This window comes from Lytechinus variegatus, chromosome 15 (genome assembly GCF_018143015.1).
Source record: "Lytechinus variegatus isolate NC3 chromosome 15, Lvar_3.0, whole genome shotgun sequence".
NCBI lineage: Eukaryota > Metazoa > Echinodermata > Echinoidea > Temnopleuroida > Toxopneustidae > Lytechinus > Lytechinus variegatus.
In genome coordinates, this window is record NC_054754.1 from 5,836,723 (window position 1) to 5,857,624 (window position 20,902).

The following is a 20,902-nucleotide window of genomic DNA, read 5'->3' on the forward strand; positions in this document are numbered from 1 at the left end:
AATATCGCAAATCATGAATGGAAATTAACAACTTGCGTCGGCGTTTCTGATTGGCAGGCGAGACGTTACGTCACAATTTTGTCACTTTTGTCAAACAAGGTGTCAAGTTCGTCTTCCCTGTCCTCCTCACGTTTTCTATCTGATAGAAAAAAAAAGAAAGCACAATTTTGTTGACTTTTGTATAGTTAGATTTTGAGGGGAACCAGTTGGTGCCAGGAATGAAAAGTGTAGGGCTAGTGCCTAGTGGGGCAAGATAAACTCATGTGCTAAAAATAAATTTGAAATACGAAGTTAGGTCCAAAATGATCGGGAGAATTGCAAGTAGGACAACATAAGGTATACCTCTCTTATTGTTTCTGAAACGTTCAGAATTATTCGCATAATTTTTTCAACGTTATTTTCGACGAAAATCTATAGTTTAAATGAAAACAAAGAAATAACGTAAGGTGTTCAAAAGTGGCCGGGTTTCCATTCGTGACTCATATTAGATTTCAAATAGTTTACGAAATACGCATACATCATTAATGTTATTTCATTCATGTCGGATAAATTCCTTACTAGGTCTACATACATACATTCTCGATGTTAACTTGGATTAGGGTAATGAAGATGAAAACCTATAGGCCTAGGACAGATCGTGGGTATGAAACACAATCTTAAAAATAAAATTGCATAGATATGCACGCTACTCTACGATCCCAGACGCCTTTTGCGAATACTTCAATAAGACTCAAGTATAAAACTCACTGTACATGATTGCAATGATGTTCTTTAACAAGTAAACCCGATTGAATAGTTATGATGGTTGCTATTCCGAACGTCTGATAAATGAAGACATTTCTTTTGTCAATTTAAGTTCACTTCAACTGTAGCTCTAAAGATCTCAGTTGGTTGCTTTTTCGTCAAAGAATTGTCATTCAATTTCTTGAGAATGGTCAAGCTGCTTGTTACATAACCGAGTTCATTTAACTCAAAAGTTCATTCATAGAGTCAGGACGCATGTATTATTGTTTAAGATTAAATATTGTATCATTATTTGAGATCCCCCACAGCAAACCGATAGCAAGTATTTGGTCAGCAACGTGGGCGTATGACAAGCCCACTATTTATTCCCTGATTTTTTCATTTATTTCTTGATTATCAAAAATACATTTTTGATAATCAAGAAATCTAATATTACACTCGAAAATGGAAACTGTGCCTTGGCTAGAAATCAAATCGAGAACTGTTATCTAGCGCGACTAAACTGTGCATTTAAGTGGCATACTATAAATCTTAATTACTTATTTTACTTTATTAATATCTCGCAAAAAGATTAGCAAAATGTTGTCTTCATCAGTGCCCCCAATTAAACAATGACCATCAAGCTACCAAACATGCCAATGCTGTACCAATCCCTGGAAATGACTGAATGTAACCGGGTCATTAATAGAAATAGATTACAGAAATAAAGGGAGAAAGGGAGAGAGAGAATGGAAAGAGAGGGGAAGATAGAGAGACAGAGGAAAGAAGAGATTAAGACAGAGCGGGGAGAAAGAGAGAGAGAGAGATAGAGAATGAAAGAGAGAGATAGAGGAGAAAGAAATAGGCCTTAAAAAGACAGACAGACAGGCAGACAGATATATAGATAGACAGACAGAGGATTTTTAAACAGAAATAGATAACGAATCCACCCCCCCCCAAAAAAAAAAAAAAGAGAGGAAAAAAAAACACTTTCTCACCTTGATCTATTGTTCAGTATATCATTGTGACAACAAACTATGTCAATATGCATTACTGGGTTGTTCTCTTTTTGCTTCGTCCTCATTATTTTTTGTTACTGCCCACAATATGAGATCAAGCATCTCAAATATCTAGTGATATGCACATCTATCGATGCACTTTAATCTACATTTCGCTTGGTTGAAATTACAAGTTAAACAAATGAAAACACCTCCCTAAGTTTTGTAAAGCATCGCCATTTTTTTTCAGTGATATGGATATGAATAATGGGGGATAAATGTAACCATCACTCACACACACACACACACACACACACGCCCACACACATACTCTCTCTGCCATGTTTTCGTTTTACCGATTTTTAAAATCTTATCTTATCTCCACTCTCTTATCTACTCTCATATACATAAATTGTGACAAAAAGGGGTCTTAAAAACAAACATGTCTGCTTTATAACTTACATTTTCAGCCAATTTCTTGCTTTAGAAATGGGTTAACACCCCCCAAAAAAAGAAAATGAAGAAATTACAGTTGTTATTATTATTACTACTTCTATTTTAGCTTCGTCTTCCCCCCCCCTTTTTTTTTTGGGGGGGGGGGGTTAGAAGGTATAAATCAGGATCCAACGCGTTTTTATTTCATACTATCCACAGCATAGAAGTATTAGGACATGCACATCATATAATCTATTTATCAACTGTAACAGTATAGATTTAATGATTACATGATTATGTTGTAACGCCCTTGCGCCATCCGTCTCTTTTCTTTAGCTCAATCTTTTTCTCTCTTCTCTTCCTCACTCTCTACCTCTCTCACACAAACATACACAACCGCACACACCCCACACCCACCCGCACACACACTCCATCTTCTCTGTCTCTCTCCCTCCCGCCTTCTCCCTCTCTCTAATCAACTTATCTCCAATATTGTCATCTTTTCCTCTTTTTTTTAGCTTTTCATCTGCTCTGGAGCCCGTTGCAGAAAGAGTTGCAATCAAACGCAACTCTAAAAATCATGCGTAACTTGATTTTCAACCAATTAACAGCGCGCATTTTTGACTTGCGATTGATTTTTTTGACTTGCGTTTAAACGCAACTCTTTCTGCAACAGGCCCTTGTTCTGTCACCTTGCGATTTGATCAATGAAACAGAATGAACCTCTAGCAAACAAATTATCATTCATATTTGCGTCTTTCCCTTACAACTACCATATTAATTAGTTGGTTGATTGCTTGATTTATTAATGATAAAAATACACAATGTGAATACATAATACAGTTAAGACCTAGGCGCAACTATGTTGCAACGTATTTTACTCGGGCATATTCAGAAAATATATACAGAATGTTATTGTTGTGATATTTGTGTAAAATACAGCGATTATACTTTGACGAAGATATCAAAAGAAATCGAACTTCTGAACTTCTAAAAAAAAATAGACAGCTCTACGTAAGCGAATGTATAAACATGTATGATGAAGGGTTAATTAATAGGGTTAGATTTCCTTTTGAGCGTAGTGTTCTTAATGTAATTTAATATGGAAAGCAACTTCTTGTGTCAAATATTATTTCATAAACATCCGATAAACATTTTGCAGTTGATTTGAAAATGATAGAAAATCGTTAATATACAAACGGAAATGAACATAATTCATACAGCGCAACAATGTCTACATATTACAGGTATACAAAATCTATGCTACACATACTCTGTAAAGATAAAAATAACAGCACTGAGCTTGGGAGTATTTATTCACCAGTGATGTATATCACTTGAAATTGAGAATATGTTTCATCATATTGATCTCTATAATTTGTGGCACAATAGTAAATTATGATTGATTGCAACACAAAACAAAGAAAAACATCGCTACAGAAAAGGGCAAATTTCCTGCTCATTTGTTGTCTATGTTTTTTTTTCATTATCTGACTGCACTCCTTATGTCCTGTAAACACGTTCATTACTGCGTATGGAAGTAATTCTCTTGATTTCATTTGTAATTTTTGAGCTTTTGAGTTTTGATTATGTTGTTATATTTCCAATAAATACTTATTTATAAAAATTATGATACGCATTCAGCATTATTCTCTATATATTTTAAGTGCATTACATGTAATGCAAAAGGTAATTTCAACGTAATTTTCAATTAGCGCAAAATGTTCACAATTACTCTAATTTAAAAATGTGTACAACATTTATACCGTCATTTATATATATAAAAAAAAACACAAAACCAATCATTTGAATGGCTATAACGCTCTATGATTTTGACACACTTTTCTATTCAGTGGCGGTTCTTTCTTCATACTACCACGAAGTCATCAAACAAAACACCTACAATTTGGTATCGTACATGTCGTAGGAATCTTTCTGTTTTTCCGTCTTCGATTGTTTTGTGTGGTAGTTGATAGTGATGAATCCGACGAGGAGGAGGAGGAGGAAGACGCCGCTGATCACGCCCAGAGAGATCTTCATGCCTTTCAGTTTGGTTTTCATGACGTCGATCTTGGTCTCGTCGTCGCCGTAGGGGTAGGCTCCCGCCCCGTCTAACCCGGAAGCAGAACCAATGAGACCCCCTTGGTAGGTCACTGCATGGGGTTAGAGAAGAAGTGTCCCGATTGAAATTTTAAAGGAGAGAAGTTTTAGAGTCAACACCAATGAAGTGGGTTTCATGAGATTGAAGGAAAGCCGGTAGTTTTAGACATCCCCCGGTATTCCCCCTCAAAATAATCAAGGGTGGGGGGCTGCGGTCCTTTTTGGATGCATTTCCCCTAGATTATTATTATAGAATTATTTTAACAATCAACTTAGAGCAGTGACATTTTACATGTTTACATCATTAAATTATTTTTACAATCAACTTAGAGCAGTAACATTTTACATGTCTTGTGTATATCTTCGGGGACGAAATGAACATGGGCAGGTAAAGACTTGATTAAGCGATTTGGAAGAAAGAAAACATTTCATAATTATTGATTTCCCTCTCTTAATTGTGACAATTCGTTTTTCATTTAATTTTATTAGTCTCAGATATAGCCCTCGGCAATGTCTCCCTCGCAGCGCTTGGCGCCATTTCAAGAATTAATACAATTATTCCACCTAGGTGTCACACACCCAATAGCAACAATAAGACAAAGACGGTTCTTTCAACCAAACCAATTCACAAGATTTTGTAATTTGATATAACTGATTAAAATGTATGCATATGCGGCCCTCTACCATTGAATGTAGGAAATGAATTCTTTTTGCCACATGTGGAAGAACTATCACCTAAGTTAAAACAAACAAAAAAACTAATTGTCTGACGGAAGAGGCACTTTTTAACACTTCAGATGCCTGAATGAGATCTTGTCAAGAGATCTTTCCATATATGTTGTTCTATCTCCAACATGAAGCGCTCCGCATATACCCTTTGACGGTCGCATATGAAATATCAGTGACCCGTCTTACAAAGAGTTGCAATTGATCTGATCAACCACAACTATGGAAAGCCAGCAACATCAACATCTAAAATGCATGTTTGTTCAAAATATACTCTAGATACAATGTGTGTATTCCTATACAGTCATCGTTTTCTTGGAGTTTCAGCGTGCTTCTCTTTGTTTACAAAGGACACCAGCAAACTTCCTGGAGAAAAAGATATGACATCGACGGATTTCCATATAGTTGAGATTAATCGGATCAATCACAACTTCTTGTAAGACCGGGCTCTGGTATATTTCCTATCTTCTGGAAGTAGTCCCCCTAATCCAATTATAACATGATTTTATGTTTATCGCTATATTAATAGGGCCTAAAATATAACCTAAACAGTCACTGCAAAAACTGTGGTGTTAAAACTGACACCAATTGGTGTTAATAGAGGACCACAACCTGAGGTGTTTAAATTACACCCTAAAGATTGAACATAACACCAAAGAGTGTAAATGTAACAACCAAAGGTGTTGTAATAACACCTATAGGTGTAAAACTAACACCACCAATTTAACACCGGTGTAAAATAACTGATGTGGTCTTCTATGTACACCGGTTAACACCACAGTTTTTGATGTGGTCATGTACCTGGTTGAAACGCGTACATAATCTTGAATCCCATGCCACTGTGTTCAACAGGGTTGACGTCGGACATGAATTTCACCAGGAGATTTAGGCCTGTTGACCGGAAGACGTGAGGTATCCTGGTCCCGCAGAATGACCCTTGACCCAGCTTTACCCACTTCTGCGGGGACATCTCGTCGAATACCTGTATAAATTAGATATAACAACATCAGTTAGTTATGATATAAAACTCGACTGGGGTAACGGTGGGCGAGGACTGGAGTACCCAAATACAATTGAAGAACTTTTCAACGTAATGCTTTTCATAAAATTCCTTGAATGTCTGACCATTATGATTTAACTTAACTTAATGTTCGTTAGCTTCGCTCTCTCCTTTAATCTTAGGGGTAGTTCATTTTATGCAAATGATCAGTCCCTTCGAAATCTTTGTTTTTTCTGTTTGAATTAATAAAAATTTTGGGGTCTCTTTTAGCATCTTCTTTATGAAACTCAATGAACTATATTGAATAAACCTACGGCTACATTCGTTATGACTTTTCTCAAATACGAGTTGAACTAAACTACTTTCTGTTTGATCATTTCGTAGATGTAAGGTTTGAAAGGAAAATAAATCCAATAAAAATCAATCACCGTTAGACTATCTTGGAGACAGGAAGGGCTCCAAGGGAGTTTGAAACGCACAACAAAGAGAATGACCACGTAACCGGGTGGTGCCGAGATTAACGAGTCACACCGTACGTTGCTAGGGTACGCCATGGGAAAGTTTGGTGACGTCAGAACCCCCATAGTATTGATGATCCTCTTATTGCACGACCATCCTTAAAAAAAGAGAAAAGATGAGAGTCATAATTACGGAATCAGTGCGCATTTCACACATACAACACGCACAATGATTATAACTCACAAATAAATCACATTTTCAGTTGCATGGACTAAAAAAACCCCGTTTTTGTCGTGCTAATTTGCCTTGTTTAATTGACGATATCAAACCACGAATTGGGAGAAATATCGACAAATGCTGACACATCAACGTCATTTATGAACAAAATTAAAAATGCTATGCACATCACTATTCTTAGCTTGACATAATTTTCAATATTGTTGTACTTCATGATTTTTTTTTTTACATTTCAGGAGCGATTCGTGAGAAGCTTTGTCAGTGATTTTCACTAAGTTGCCCTCAGGATGCCGCGCCGTTGCATTAAAGTTCCCATTATGGTAAGTTTGCCACCCAATGATTATAGCAACAAAGCACAGTAGCCAATCGGATTTCAGGGAAGTTACCATTGAATGGCAAAGTTACCATAATGGTAACATTTATGCAACGGGCCCTAGAAGATGCAATGATTTGTCGTAGCTTATAGCACCTGTCACTGACAACCTTTCATTCAACTCTTCCCGTGGGAGCATTTCATCATCATTTGCTCCCTGACAAGTTGCCCAAAACTGACAACATTCCTTGATTCTGATTGGCTGAGAAGCACTTATACTATAGTAACTTTTAATAAAATGTCCGACAAGCCCTTTCATGAAACGCGCCCCTGGTTTCTAATCAAGAGTTTTACCCCATCAATCGTTTTTAGTCCGCTTTGAACATCTTTTGAATCAAGTATATAAGATCTTCATAAGTCCTCTATAATTCGGTGATAGTTTCAGTTGTACTCGGCCAAATTCTGCAAAAATATTGCATTGATCGTAACCCTACCATAATAAAGTTTTATTGAAAACTTTATTTTGATTGGCTAGTAAGCGACGTTACAATCGATAGTTGTCATTGATAGCAGAGCTACCATAAATGTTAATGCGGTAGCAGCCCGAACCACGAGGTGAATTCACCGGGCTTCTATGAATGGTAAGCTATCTGGTGGGTGTTCATAAAGCTGTTCGTAATTTAAGAGGGACTTAAAGAAGACTGGTGCTAAATAATCATCAATGAACATTTAATGGTGAATGTAATTTACCACAAATAAAGGATCACCAGTCGTGTTTACTTGCGAACAGCTTAAAACGGCCCCAGTGGGGTAAGAGGCTAATCAATACCTGATTTATATTCCATGACGATGCCATGGTTGGTCTCGTTGGTCGCAAACTGCTCGACCTCGGTCAATGATCCAGGAATGCTGAAGGTTTTTCCCCGATGGAGAGCGGCCAAGGGGTAAACCCGACCAGGGGCATCAAGCATTTTCAACTTCATCATCACGCGAGCGTAGACGCGACGGAAGACAGCAGGTCCAACGCCGACGATGAAAGCTTCTTTGTCGATTTCACCCATCCGCATGGCCTCGATGAGGTGAATGAGGTTGGAATCGGGGCCTGTTTCCAGTTTGGAGGTCATATCAACTAGAGCTTCGACGATCCTCCAGAAGATACTGTCTTCGATGTTTCCTGGAAGAACTTCGTCAATCGCAGCCTCTTCGGCATCTACGGTTGACAGGTCCGAGTCAGTTGCATCTCGCCGTATCTCGGGTCTTGGAGAAGCCATTTCGTCCGGCATTCCTTCCATGTCTTCATCCATGCTCCAATCTTTACCCATGGACTTCATGGCCATCCTCCTCATCATGCTACTCACAATCACGTCTTTCTCTATTCCAAGTCCTCCGAGTCCTCTCGAGGAAATCATTCCGAAGTCCCTGCCCATGTTGTTGTCTCCGGGCATCGGTCCTCTCGCGTCCAGGACCCTGAAGCTGACGGTGTTGACTTGAAGAGGAGACTGTGCGATGGACCATTTCAGATGCCGTAACTTGGGTCTCTTCCCGAGAGTGTCCAGTTTCATCGCACCTGGAGCGTCTGTCGAGGTCACGTCGTCCACACCCATTTCAGGATCCATAGCAGGCATCAAGAGTTCTTCAGACTCCTGCAGGTCACCCGACGTCACGTTTCCTTCCTTGCACCTACCCGATGCCAGTGCGTGTGTGACCATCATCATCTTCTTCTTCATCATCATCATTAGTCCACTGGAATTGTAATTCTTGACAAGGATCTCTGGGTCCAGCTTCATCACCTCCATCCTGTCCGTCAGGAAGGCGGATATGACGTCATCGTGACCCAGCATACCCCAGGGATCCCCGATCATGCTCCCCCTCCCCATCATCATCTTATCACCATCCACAATCTGCGCCTTTGCAATCATCTTCATCATTTCCATCCCATCTCCATCGGGATAAATATTCTTCATTAGTAGATCCGGCATCAGCTCCTGCAGTTCATTCATCATCTCCGAAACAACCATCACCACCGGCTTCACCTTCTTGTCTTCACCCTCCATCGGTCCCCTTCCCCTGTCTTCACCCTGCACCTCACAAGATGCGTTCCCAATCATCTTTTGGATCTTCATCACCAGACCCTTTTTAATGTCCATCGTGTCACAGTCCGCCTTCATGCCGGTCATCACCAGGGTGAAATTCCTCGCCATCTCTTCCAGATGCATCCTCATCCCCCTCACATTCATTAAGAATCCTTGCATCACTCCATCTTCGCCCCCACCTCGTTCCTCATACTCCATCCTCCTCATCATCATCATCTTCGCCTCTTTGCGCATCATCTTCACCGTCTCCTTCATCTCCTTGAGGACAGCCCGATGGGGATGACCCACGAAGCATAAGAAGCTACCTCCTCGGACAAGGTCCTCCATGAGAAGCTTCTTGAGGAAGCGGATGACGAACGAATTGTCTTCCAGAACCGGGGCGATGTCTTTACCAAGGATGTAGGATGGGGAGACGATGAGTCCACTGTTGAGGTACAGATTCGTGGTCGGAGAGAAGAGTGCTACAAAGAACAAAATCAAACAATAGAGATCACCTAGCGTGATATACCATCATCAGTAATTGAATCCACCTAAATCATATAATACTCTTATTTTCCTGTTTGTGAGAATTTAGAAACATAAGGCTAGAAATAGATACACTTCCTGGAAACTAATATATCTTTGTTTCAAAATAATTTACTACCAAATGTCAAATGGAATATTATAATTTCTAATTTGTACTTTGACTTGAATTTGGAGGGTTAACGGTATAAACAAATATGGTTGATAGATAGAAACAATCAGAATGCAAGATAATCATAATTAAAAAGGACTCATAACTATGGTAACTTCGTCTTTTTTTTATAGTTACCATAGTAACAATGCTCTCACTAGTCTAGATCTAGACGTTGGTAGTTATTTATTAGTAAGTGAAAGGAAGTGAAAAGACCGTGTGGGGTATACTGTGAGGGATGAATGAGTTTGGGTTCTATCCAAATAAGTAACTACGAAGGTTCAGATCTAGACTAGGCTCTCACTAGCCTAGGTAGTTACAATAGTCAATGGCAAAATTATAATAGTTCTTAGTCTTAATGGAACAAGATCCATGTCCATTACCTCTAAACGGTAATAAGTTCGGCGTAGACATTTGTTTTTTAATAACAATTTGATGAGGCGTTTCCCCCGGGATAATAGATTTTTTTTCGCGCCGCAACCCAAAACGAGTTAAAGAACACAGTAAATGTACTGAAACTGCCAGTCAAATGACAATAAACAGCTGGGAGGTCTTTGTCGAAAATTGATGAACCAGGAAGCAGTTTCGTCCCAAGTTTCGGAGCTGACGAAAAATGGCAAATATATCGTTTGTCCGGCGTCCAGGACGAAACTGCTGTATCGATTCACCAATTTTTGACAAAGACTTCTTGGTTGCTCAATTGCCACAAAGGTAATTCGACAATACAATCTCAATGTTCTTGAAAGCGTTCTGCATCGCGTTGCAAAAACTCTTTAATGGCTCAGCTGCACCAACGAAAAACTGCAAATCGAACGACGATATGCAATTCCAAATAGCATTATAAGTTTGATCGGATTGAGTTGGACTCGTTTGTGTGACTGTATCGTAGGATTCTACCTGCTAAAGGGACATGTCTTGGAAGCTTGAAGTGCAACGGGACAGGTTTAACAAGGGGATCATCTTCCATCATGGCCATCTTTAGACGTCTGACGATCGCGGTGTCGTTCTCGTTGCTGACGACGGTCGACGACGAATTCGCAAGCAAGCACATAATCTTCACCCCCGTCATCATCGGTAACTCATCCCCGCTTTCATCCTCCGCATCGTAGGTTACATCTTTCCGCCAGGTTCCACCATCGTCGTCGTCGTCATCGTCATCATCGCCGTCGGCTGAACCTTTAGGAACGATAGGTGGGAAGTCGGCCTGAATGGGCATGAGGACGGCGTCGAACCCGGGGCACATGAATGGTGACGTCAAGCAAGCGTGAGCACATTGGGCGAATGACGTCACCGGGAACGCCTTGGCGACCGAGGATCTGTTGAGATGGTGGTCGAGATAGACGTTGAAGCCTTTCGTAGCTCCCTCTGAAAAAAAGACAGAAATGTTTGCATTCTTATTGCAATTTGACATCATAATAACATACTTTAACTATCAATGGTTTTGTTTCAAGAAGCTAGATATTAACCATCGCAAGATGATATTGCCACAAGAGCTTGAACTTGCACCTTGTACTATCAATAGTCAATTTAAAAAAAATTGAGAGAAAAAGAGACAGACAGAAAGAGGAGGGGAAATAGAGAGAAAAGGGAGAGAAAGAGAGGGAGGAATGGGGGAGGGGGAGAAAGGAAGGGTGCATAGAGGGGGGCAAAGGGTTACTCACCACAGAACTGCCCTTCATCTGTTCCTAGTTTGCAATCTCTCTTTCCATCACACCTGTACTGTTCGGGTATACACCAGCCATCCCCGCACGAATATTCACCCACAGTACACATCATACTCTCTATTTTAAAAAAAGAAGAAATAAATATATGTAATGCTTAAAGTATAATATGAAAAAAATCACAATAGAACAAACATTGAATGTAAATTCAGTAAGTAATTGTGGAGCGATATCGTGTGGTCTGTTTATCACAATGTGTCTGATATAGAAATGCATATACTGCACATTGCAAATGTTATTATTTGAATAAAATCCTGTATACATGTAATGTTATTTCATCATTAGATATGTTTTTTTTCGATCAGAGTCTCGTAACACAAAGGTTAGCGATTGATTGATTGATTTTTACGATCCATTGTACATTGTAGTCAATGCAATCAATCGTAAGAATATGTTCTTCGGTCATTGCTGAGCTTTGTGTTACGGGCGTCAGGTTATGTGACTTCGAGCGGTTTTCGGTGTCGTTGTGAAATATTGCATCGTAATATCCTAAGTCATCGTAAACTAATACTTGTGATCCGTTTTATAAAGAGTTACAACTATGATATCTTTGCCATCTTGACGGCTACCATGGTAACAGGGCTCACCAACCAATCACAATCAAGTTACCATTGTACCTACTATGATAGCACAGTTATCATTATTGTATTTTTTATTAAAAGGATACATGGCGGGGGGGGGGTCATAAATCTGTTCGTAAGTTAAAAGCGACTTTAAGAACCACTGGTGATCCTTTCTTGAGCGCTAAATAATAACCAAAGAATATTGAATGGTGAATATCATTTATCACAAAAAGGATCGCCAGTCGTTCTTATATAAACGCTTTATTGTTTTGACACTGATACGTTACATCGACTCTGAAAAGAATGGAAATCTATCCCATGTTTCAAAGGAAAAATATTAATTCATGAAAGTTTCAGATGAGAGGGAATGGTGGAATTCCCCTTACTTCGTCTTGGTTCTTTCTCGTTGAAGATTGGTCGGATCCAATCCCGAAGATTGAAGACGTGTGTGAACAGACCCGGGGAAGACCCGAAGAGACATCCACAGGGGAGGCTGGTCACCCCTAATAGGTACCACTGACCCTCCAACTCGCCCACCAGTGGACTGCCCATATCACCCTGACAATATAATTGAAAACAAGAGAAGAGGTGTTACAGGAAATAAGCAGCGTCTGAGAAATCATGGAGCTATTAGCTCAATGGAGAAATTAGAAATGTATACCCATGGTTATAAATTGAACTGTAAGAACTGCTTATGAAGACGTAAAACAAGATATGTTATCAAACAAGATAATAAAAAACGGATAAAGTATTAAACAACCGAAGGTATAAAACAAGACAAGACGTAAAACAAGAAGGTATTAAACAAAAGGAGATGTAAAACAAGAAAATATATTAAATAAGAGAAGACATAAAACAAGAAAAGGCATTAAACAAGAGAATACATAAAACAAGAAAATATGTTAAACAAGAGAATACATAAAACAAGGAAAGGTATTGAATAAGAGAAGATATAAAACAAGAGAAAGTATCAAACAAAGGAAGACATAAAACAAGAAAAGCCATTAAACAAGTGGAAGCATAAAATAAAAGAAGGTATTAAACAAGATGAGACATAAAACAAGATAATGTCTTAAACAAGCGCAGACATAAAAAGAAAAAAATATAACAAGAGAAAATCATAAATCAAGAGAAGATATAAAATAGCAAAATAAAAAGCTAGAATAGTCACTCAAATCCCACCTTACAATTCTTCTTCATCATCGCCATCATCATATCTTCTTTCTTCTTCATCGTAGGTTCCTTCATCCTATCTTCCATTTCCACTTCCATTCCATCATCCATCATAGCTCTTTCGACATCGATGTCGATCTCGCCATCTATCCCTTCCATCATCACATCATCCTCCATCCCGCCATCGTCGTCGTTGTCGCCATCCCTCATCATCCGTGCTCGCATGACGTCACCCATCATCCCGATCGACCACGCCCCGGCTCGTCGCCTCCCGTAGTCATCGACACCGCCATCGGATCCGTCGACGCGCTCCATGACATCATACATCTTTTCCACCCAGTCGATATTGTGAAAAGGACCCTGTCGGCCGTCATCGTCGTTGTCGTCATTCACTCGCCCCTTTACGTAAAATATCAACATAATTGATACATGAAGTGAATTACATATTTGGTGTGCACTTGATTTTTTTTAATTTGAAATTTGAATAGTTTGCTTTCAAAAATTATTTTTGATATGATTTTTTTTTTATTTATTAGTTTATTTCGTTTCTAAATCCATTTTTTCAACATACAAATGAAAAATACAGAAATACAAATCAATTATAAAAAAATCAACAACAATAATGAGGTAACGGTAGCAATTGGGTATTTTCAATACAAACAAAATGCACTAAACTCATATCATCATTTCCTAAAATAAAAAATTAAACATTCTTACAAGTATGAATAATTGAATGTATGTTAAGAAAAAAACACAGAAAGATAAAAGGGAATTTTATTTTATGTCTATGAAATGCCACTGGACATTTTTTTTTCATTTGATGTAGTATAAGTCACAAAATATCATAAACGATAGTCGTATAATAAAATGTACGGCTATTCCAATTGGTGTGTCTATGGCAAACCTTGTGCAAATAAAAAACAAACAATGATATTTTGTTACACCCCTAGCATTAAAAAAATGAAGTTAAGTAAAAGCAACAAACGAAAGCAAAGTGATGGACGGCAAATTATGTCGGCGTTTCCCTGTAAATGTATTGTGGGTCCGTTTGTCTTATCATAAATGTGTATTTGCCAGATTTAGACACCCTAATAATTGATTTACAAACGGTACCTTCGCAAAGTGAATTTAAAACATTTTACTGGTCAAAATTAGTTTACCTATCCAGTATGTGGTCATGACGGTTGTGTTATTCGAAGCACTAAATAGAAAAAAACAACCAACACTTAATCTACAACGCCGTCACCTTGTTGAATTTCTTATATGAAAATACTTTGATATTTTTTGGAGTATTTCTTATTCAGAAGTTTATTTCTAACAATAAAATATAGATTTCATTTTCATGGTCATACATAATTATGTCGAAATCTCACCCTGTTCTTCATTTCTCTCTTCCGTTTAATCAGAGTCAATAAGCCCCCTTCTTCCGCCATCCCATTGCCCCCATCGTCATGGTCCATGGGGGTAGGCCCAGCACAAAGCACCCCCTTAGGGAGCGAACCCATCATGGCTTGGGTGCATAGGGTGTGGTTGATGAGGGGTATCATCGCACCCATGAGGACTCCAGGGCGTGGTCCCGGTCTGGGAGCTTTGGGAGAAATGGAATGAAACGAGGGTGACTGAAAATCGTCCCTTTTCTTAAATTGTTAACAATTAGTATAATAAAACACATATTTGAAATGTACCTTCATAATGAATTAACCAAATTTGAATAATTGCCAAATAATATTATTTAGCATTCGGGGGGTTTAAACACAGCGAAGTGCACCACTTTGGAGTGTTGTCATGGTCTGGGACTGCATAAAGGTGTGGTTAATGACGGGGGGTGAATCATCGGACCAGTGATGGGCGTGGTACCGGTCTGGGAGCTGTTGGAGAAATTGGGCGAAACGAGGGGCATTGAAATTTTTTTTTCTTTCAATTTTCAATATATATTACAACGGAATTAATAATTGAAATATAGCACAATAACCGTACTGAACTAAAGTATTCCCCAACATTCCTTTAGGGGTTTTAGAATGTATATAGATACATGAAAATATGGATTAACTGGTGGAAATAAATGGAGAGTAATTAAGATGAAATCCAACATAGGCTCACATTTTGTATTCATATCCCAACTTAAATGATTTATAAAATATAAATTTTTATAGCATTTGAATGACATACTTAGACTTATCTACAAGTAAATAAACGAAATATATATATTTCATAATAAGGATGATTTACTGTTTGTTTGCTTTTATCAATGATAAACTGTTTTTAGAAGAAAAGTATGTAATTAATGAAAGTAGGAGACGGCGATTATTATCTGAATAAAATGAAAAATACGAATTATTTGTAAGTATCGCATGATTTCAATTAATATAGGTTCAAAAATTAAGGATAAAGAAGAAAATAATATATTAGAAATTGATCATCTTACGTAAAGCCTGGGTACATGTCATGACGTCACAGCCGTTACGGCAGCATTTCTCTCCTTCTGAGCAGTCGACGTCCGTTTCGCACACCTCAACGTCGCATTCGTCGAGGATGTCATCTGTGGGTTTAGGGCACATTCCTGGCCGCTCTTTGAAACAGAAAAAAAGTTTCTTGAATTGGTTTTAAGGGACGTTAATTGATATTCAAGCATCGTCAGACCAGCTATTTTTTTTTCAAAATCATGTGGTATTCTTTCCAGGTAACGATAAATCAATGAATTGCATTGATGATCTAGGCCTATATGAGCTTATATTACATGTCCGGCATATCGTCTTTTTAGAATTATCGTGGTCAATAACAGCCAATGTGATGACACTTAATATGTTTAATTCGTTTCTATTGAATTATTTTTAAATAACAGCCTACCGGTATAATTATATAAAAGGTATAGGCCAATATTGATGATACTGTAACTAAAATTTCAAACATCAATTTAAAATACAATGCATATTTTCAGCAAATCAACGAACATTATATTTAATAGACTTTACAGGCATATCGAACAATGGATATTAACATTCCATCATTTAAAAGGAAGTTAAATCATTTACCATTTTTTTTGTATACAACTGCAGAAAAGTTTACTAAGAAGTATAGACATATAGAGTAATCTGCATTGTATTCAATTTACCAGTGTCAGGAGGCAAAGGACCCCACCCTGCAATCCCAGCTTTTGAACCCGGACGGAAGTCGCGATGCATCTTGGGACTTGGCAAACAAATTACATTGACGTGGTCATTGAGCTCGAACGGGATATTGACTTTGACGAGTGCGATGTCGGCCTCCATTCGCCGAGCGTCGTATTCGGGATGTATGTAGATTTCCGACGTCATTCTCATCTGCATGTGTCGACTGCCGTCATCGTCGTCCGCATCGTCAACGTCGATGAGCAGTGAAGTAGCTCCTGCAATCACCATGTAAGATTCCTTCAAGTATGATCTGAGATCGACGATGAAATGATAAAAAGGATTGAATACTTTTTATTTGCGGACTAAATGTGGGTACATTATACGGAATCACCTAATGCTATACAGTTTATTAGTGTGTATTTCGTCAGTTGTTCCGCTGGACTATACGTCTTGCTTTACTTTACCTTCCCCATTGACGGAAGTCATTTTTATACTCTGTACAGGAAACTGATGCCCCAATCTAAGCAATAATATAATTTTTTTTCATCAAAATATACATGGGCGGAAATCCCAGGGGAACGCGTCCCCCCTACCCAAAATAGTAGGGGGACACAATATCAAATGTCCCCCTACGATTTTTTAAGGAAAGAAATACATCATTTAAAATCGAAATAAAACATGTATTTTGGACGAGATGACCTTATTTTTGGGGTGATAACCCCGTCCCCCTTTTTTGGCTAGTCAAATTTATTTTTGTCGAAATGACCTTAGATTTGGCGTGATAATCCTTTTTTTTGCTTGTCAAATTTTCCAGCCCCTGGTCCCCCTACCTTTGGGAAGATATTTCTGCCCTTGAAAACATATTCCTCTGTTATAAATGATTTTAGATTTGAATATTGTAAGGCAGTTTTGAGCTGGAATAAAGAAGAAAAATTATGTAACATATTGTAATCATGCAAAAATTTATGTATTTCCCCAGGGACAAGTACTTCCACCAATACTATTAATTGTAATCAATATTTCACACGCATTGAAGCCGGCACTTATTAGGCTGATCTTTAATTAAATGCTTTGAATTCGGAAGAAAAATGAAAGTCAGTGAGGACCAATGATGACAAGGGAACATGTTTCATATGAAATCTCAAATTTCTCAAGGTAACTACAAATGTCATTGCCATTATTCTTGCGGACGAATGCGAACGGTTATGTTCCTGCAGTGCATTGATTATCATGATTGAAATAGTCTTTAAACTGTTTTGCGCTTGAAAATCACATTTTCGTCATGATCTAAGTGCAAAAGGTCCAAAATAAAACATAATGAGAAATGACTTACGCCACTTCAAAACAAAAGAAACTGAGAAAATATATCGATCAAGGGGCGCATTCTAAAATAAGAAAGTCACTATGAAGATAATTGCAAAGTTCAAGTACCTTGTTTGGTCAGTGAAAATGACAAGCAATAAGCGGTAAGCGAGATGATATTGTTTGGAATAATAATCATGGTGGCTATATCCAAGCTTTCGACATGATCCAAACTGGAGAGAAAACTTCAGCATAATGAACACAATTCAATTTTTCGAGGGGATGGGGGGCAGACATGACCTATGGGAAAAAATTGCTAAAAAAAACCCTGAGAGCTAAGCTAAAAAATAGAGAATTTGACCTTTCTTTATAAGAAAAATTTAATTTTGTGATAGAGTTTGGACTTTATATTCAGAAACTAATATCATATTTAACCATTTTCCTTCATTTTCTCCTTTTATTTCTTGTCGTTCAATATGTTAGGAGGTCCTTGGCCCCAAGGCCACCCGTCTGTACGACAGTGATAGAGAATTCTGTATTTGGTCGTAGAATAAATTATGTAAATATGATTCGTTACATGCAAGTCATTCTTTGTGTAGCTTGAATACAACTGATGTATCCGTCGAATTGTACATGATCGAATAGGGTAAACAAAAGGAAATAAATATATCCAGATATGATAAAAAATAATGAAAAAGATATGCAGATGTACAAGTCAGCTATAACCGAAGAGGCTGCCCTGGGTAAGTAAATAGATAGATAAATAAATAGATAAATGCATAAATAAATATATAAACAATTGAATAAGTGAATAAATGAATGAATGAATGAATAAATAAGTAAATAAATAAATAAATGTAATAATAATAATGACAATAATAATGATAATAATAATCAAGGAAATAGAGAAATAAATAATTGAGGAAAAGAAAGTTATTAAGGAAAGATTTGAAGCTTAGAATACTAGAAGCATTTCTTACTGGAAAAGGGGGTAGCATTCCAAGTCAATTAAACAACCAAACAAGCAAAATACCAAACAATTAATAATAAACAAATAAACAAACTTACACACAACTTGCAGCGGTCAGTAACCACTGCTCGTGTATGAGCACGGCACTGCATTTCTTCATTTTGCCTTGGTAGATGGCTACATGCCATGGATACTCGCCGGCTACAACCTCGTACCCCTCCCCTTCACTCGACGACCCGGTCGGACGTGACATCGTTGACGCAATGGAACGACGCCCGCAAGTCGAACGATCTGAGGGATTGATATGATCGGAAACATTTTGCTTTTCATTTTTTCTCTGACAAATGCGAAACAAATAACATGTTAAAGGTCTTGATTAGATATGATTTGTGTTTTCGTGTATGTATAATACACCTGTAACTGAGAATTTACGTCGGTAGATAGTCCCAAATCTTTAACAGTGGTCGTGAATACCGGGGGCAGCAATGGTGATGATGTAATGATGATGATATTGGTGATGGTGATGATGACGTTGGTGATTATGTTAATGATGATAATGAATACTATGGTGATCAAAAATATGTTAAAGCGATGATGATCATGCTGAAGGTAACGATGAGGATGATATTGTTGATGATGATGATAACGATGATTAAGGCGTTGGTGATTATGTTAATGACGATTATGAATACTATGGTGATCAACAAAATGTTAAGATGATGATGATGATTATGCTGATGGTAAAAATTATGATATTGGTGATGATGATGACGATGATGATGATGTTGACGATGATTATGACGCTGGTGATTATGTTAATGATGATTATGAATACTATGGTGATCAACATTATGTTAAACTGATGATGATGATTACGAAGATGGTGGTGTTGATGGTGGTGATAGTTGTGATGATAATGATATTAGTGATGGTGTTGATGATGATGATGATGAGGGTGATTATGACGCCGGAGATTATGTCAATGATGATTATGAATACTATGATGATCAACAAAATGGTAAAGTGATGATGATAATTATGACGATGTGGTGGTGGTGGTGGTGATGATGATGATGATGACGATGGTGATGATGATGATCATGATATTGGTGAAGGTGGTGGTGGTGGTGATGATGATTATGACGTTGGTGTTTATGTTGATGATTATAATTTTTGCTATGGTGACTAACAAATGTTAGAGTGATGACGATAATGATGATGATGGTGTGATGATGATGACGAAATGATGACTATAATGATGATGATATCGATAAAGGTGGTGGTGATGATGATGGTGATAATGATGGTAAAGATGGTGATGGACAAGTTGATGATGATCAACTCAACAGTGTCGCCAACACAATAACCATGCAAATTCAATTAACTTTCACCTTTCAACAACCACGGATTTAGATCTTTAAAATGTTATAATGTTAAAATGTTATTTATGTTTATTAATGGTATTATTAAACACGAAAAACAGATATGATATTAGAGAATATTAAGTGCAATTAACTATATAAAGACAGTAATACACTGTGATGAAAATAAGAATGACGATTCATTTATAGTAACTGGCCAGATTTCTTAATGTATTCGTAATCATTGACGTCGATGGATGTGTTACTTACTTTGAAAGTTGAGCAAGAAAGGGTCATCGAACATGCCATCGAATTGGGAGAAGAAATCCATTGCGTGGACTGCCGAGAAGTCGGACACGAGTACCAATACGCCGACGAACACGGCCACCCGGGGACAACAGGCCATATGAACCGTCGAAGGGTTATCCTCTTACGTCTACTGAAGACGTTATGAGGTAAGCAAGGTAAATGAAAAAAAATATGCATAAAGAGATGTCGTTACACAGCGTGTCACATTAAACCACCAGAGAAATACCACTCTTTTATCAACTAAACCTTTTAACCAAAGATATAAACAAGAAATATAATCAATGATTAGGTATGGCATCATTGTAAAAACAGTAAAAAAATTGTTGTTTAACAATCATGCTTAATTTAGTTAGAATGGAAAATTAAGCTTTGTTGTTTAAGGTTTTAAACACTTGTTTAAACTGTTAAAAATACTGTAGGTTTCATATAGTGAACAGGTTAACAATAGACAGCGATGTATAATATTTACTGTTTAAGCTTTAACTCTTTCTTTTCTCGATGCAACTCATGATACATGATACAGACATGAGGAGCTAGAAAAATAATTTAATGAATGATGCATAAAGAATCAAATAAATGTACGTTTTTCTGCTTTTTTAAATGAAAGTCAAAGAAAAAAAAAACCTTCCTACGATT

The 20,902-nt window shown here is 37.6% G+C and overlaps 1 protein-coding gene across 1 annotated transcript; it reads right to left on the bottom strand.

The window, feature by feature from the left end:
- Positions 1 to 3,023: 3,023 nt before the first annotated feature.
- LOC121428837 lies at positions 3,024 to 20,363 on the bottom strand. The gene is made up of 13 exons (XM_041625704.1): positions 20,228 to 20,363; positions 18,695 to 18,887; positions 16,327 to 16,634; positions 15,640 to 15,783; positions 14,588 to 14,802; positions 13,224 to 13,613; positions 12,428 to 12,599; positions 11,419 to 11,538; positions 10,655 to 11,122; positions 7,821 to 9,545; positions 6,411 to 6,598; positions 5,784 to 5,964; positions 3,024 to 4,309 (listed from the first exon to the last, which is right to left on the bottom strand). Exons 1-13 carry the CDS (start codon positions 20,361 to 20,363, stop codon positions 4,056 to 4,058), a joined length of 4,494 nt encoding a protein of 1,497 aa, XP_041481638.1. The 3' UTR covers positions 3,024 to 4,055.
- Positions 20,364 to 20,902: the final 539 nt, after the last annotated feature.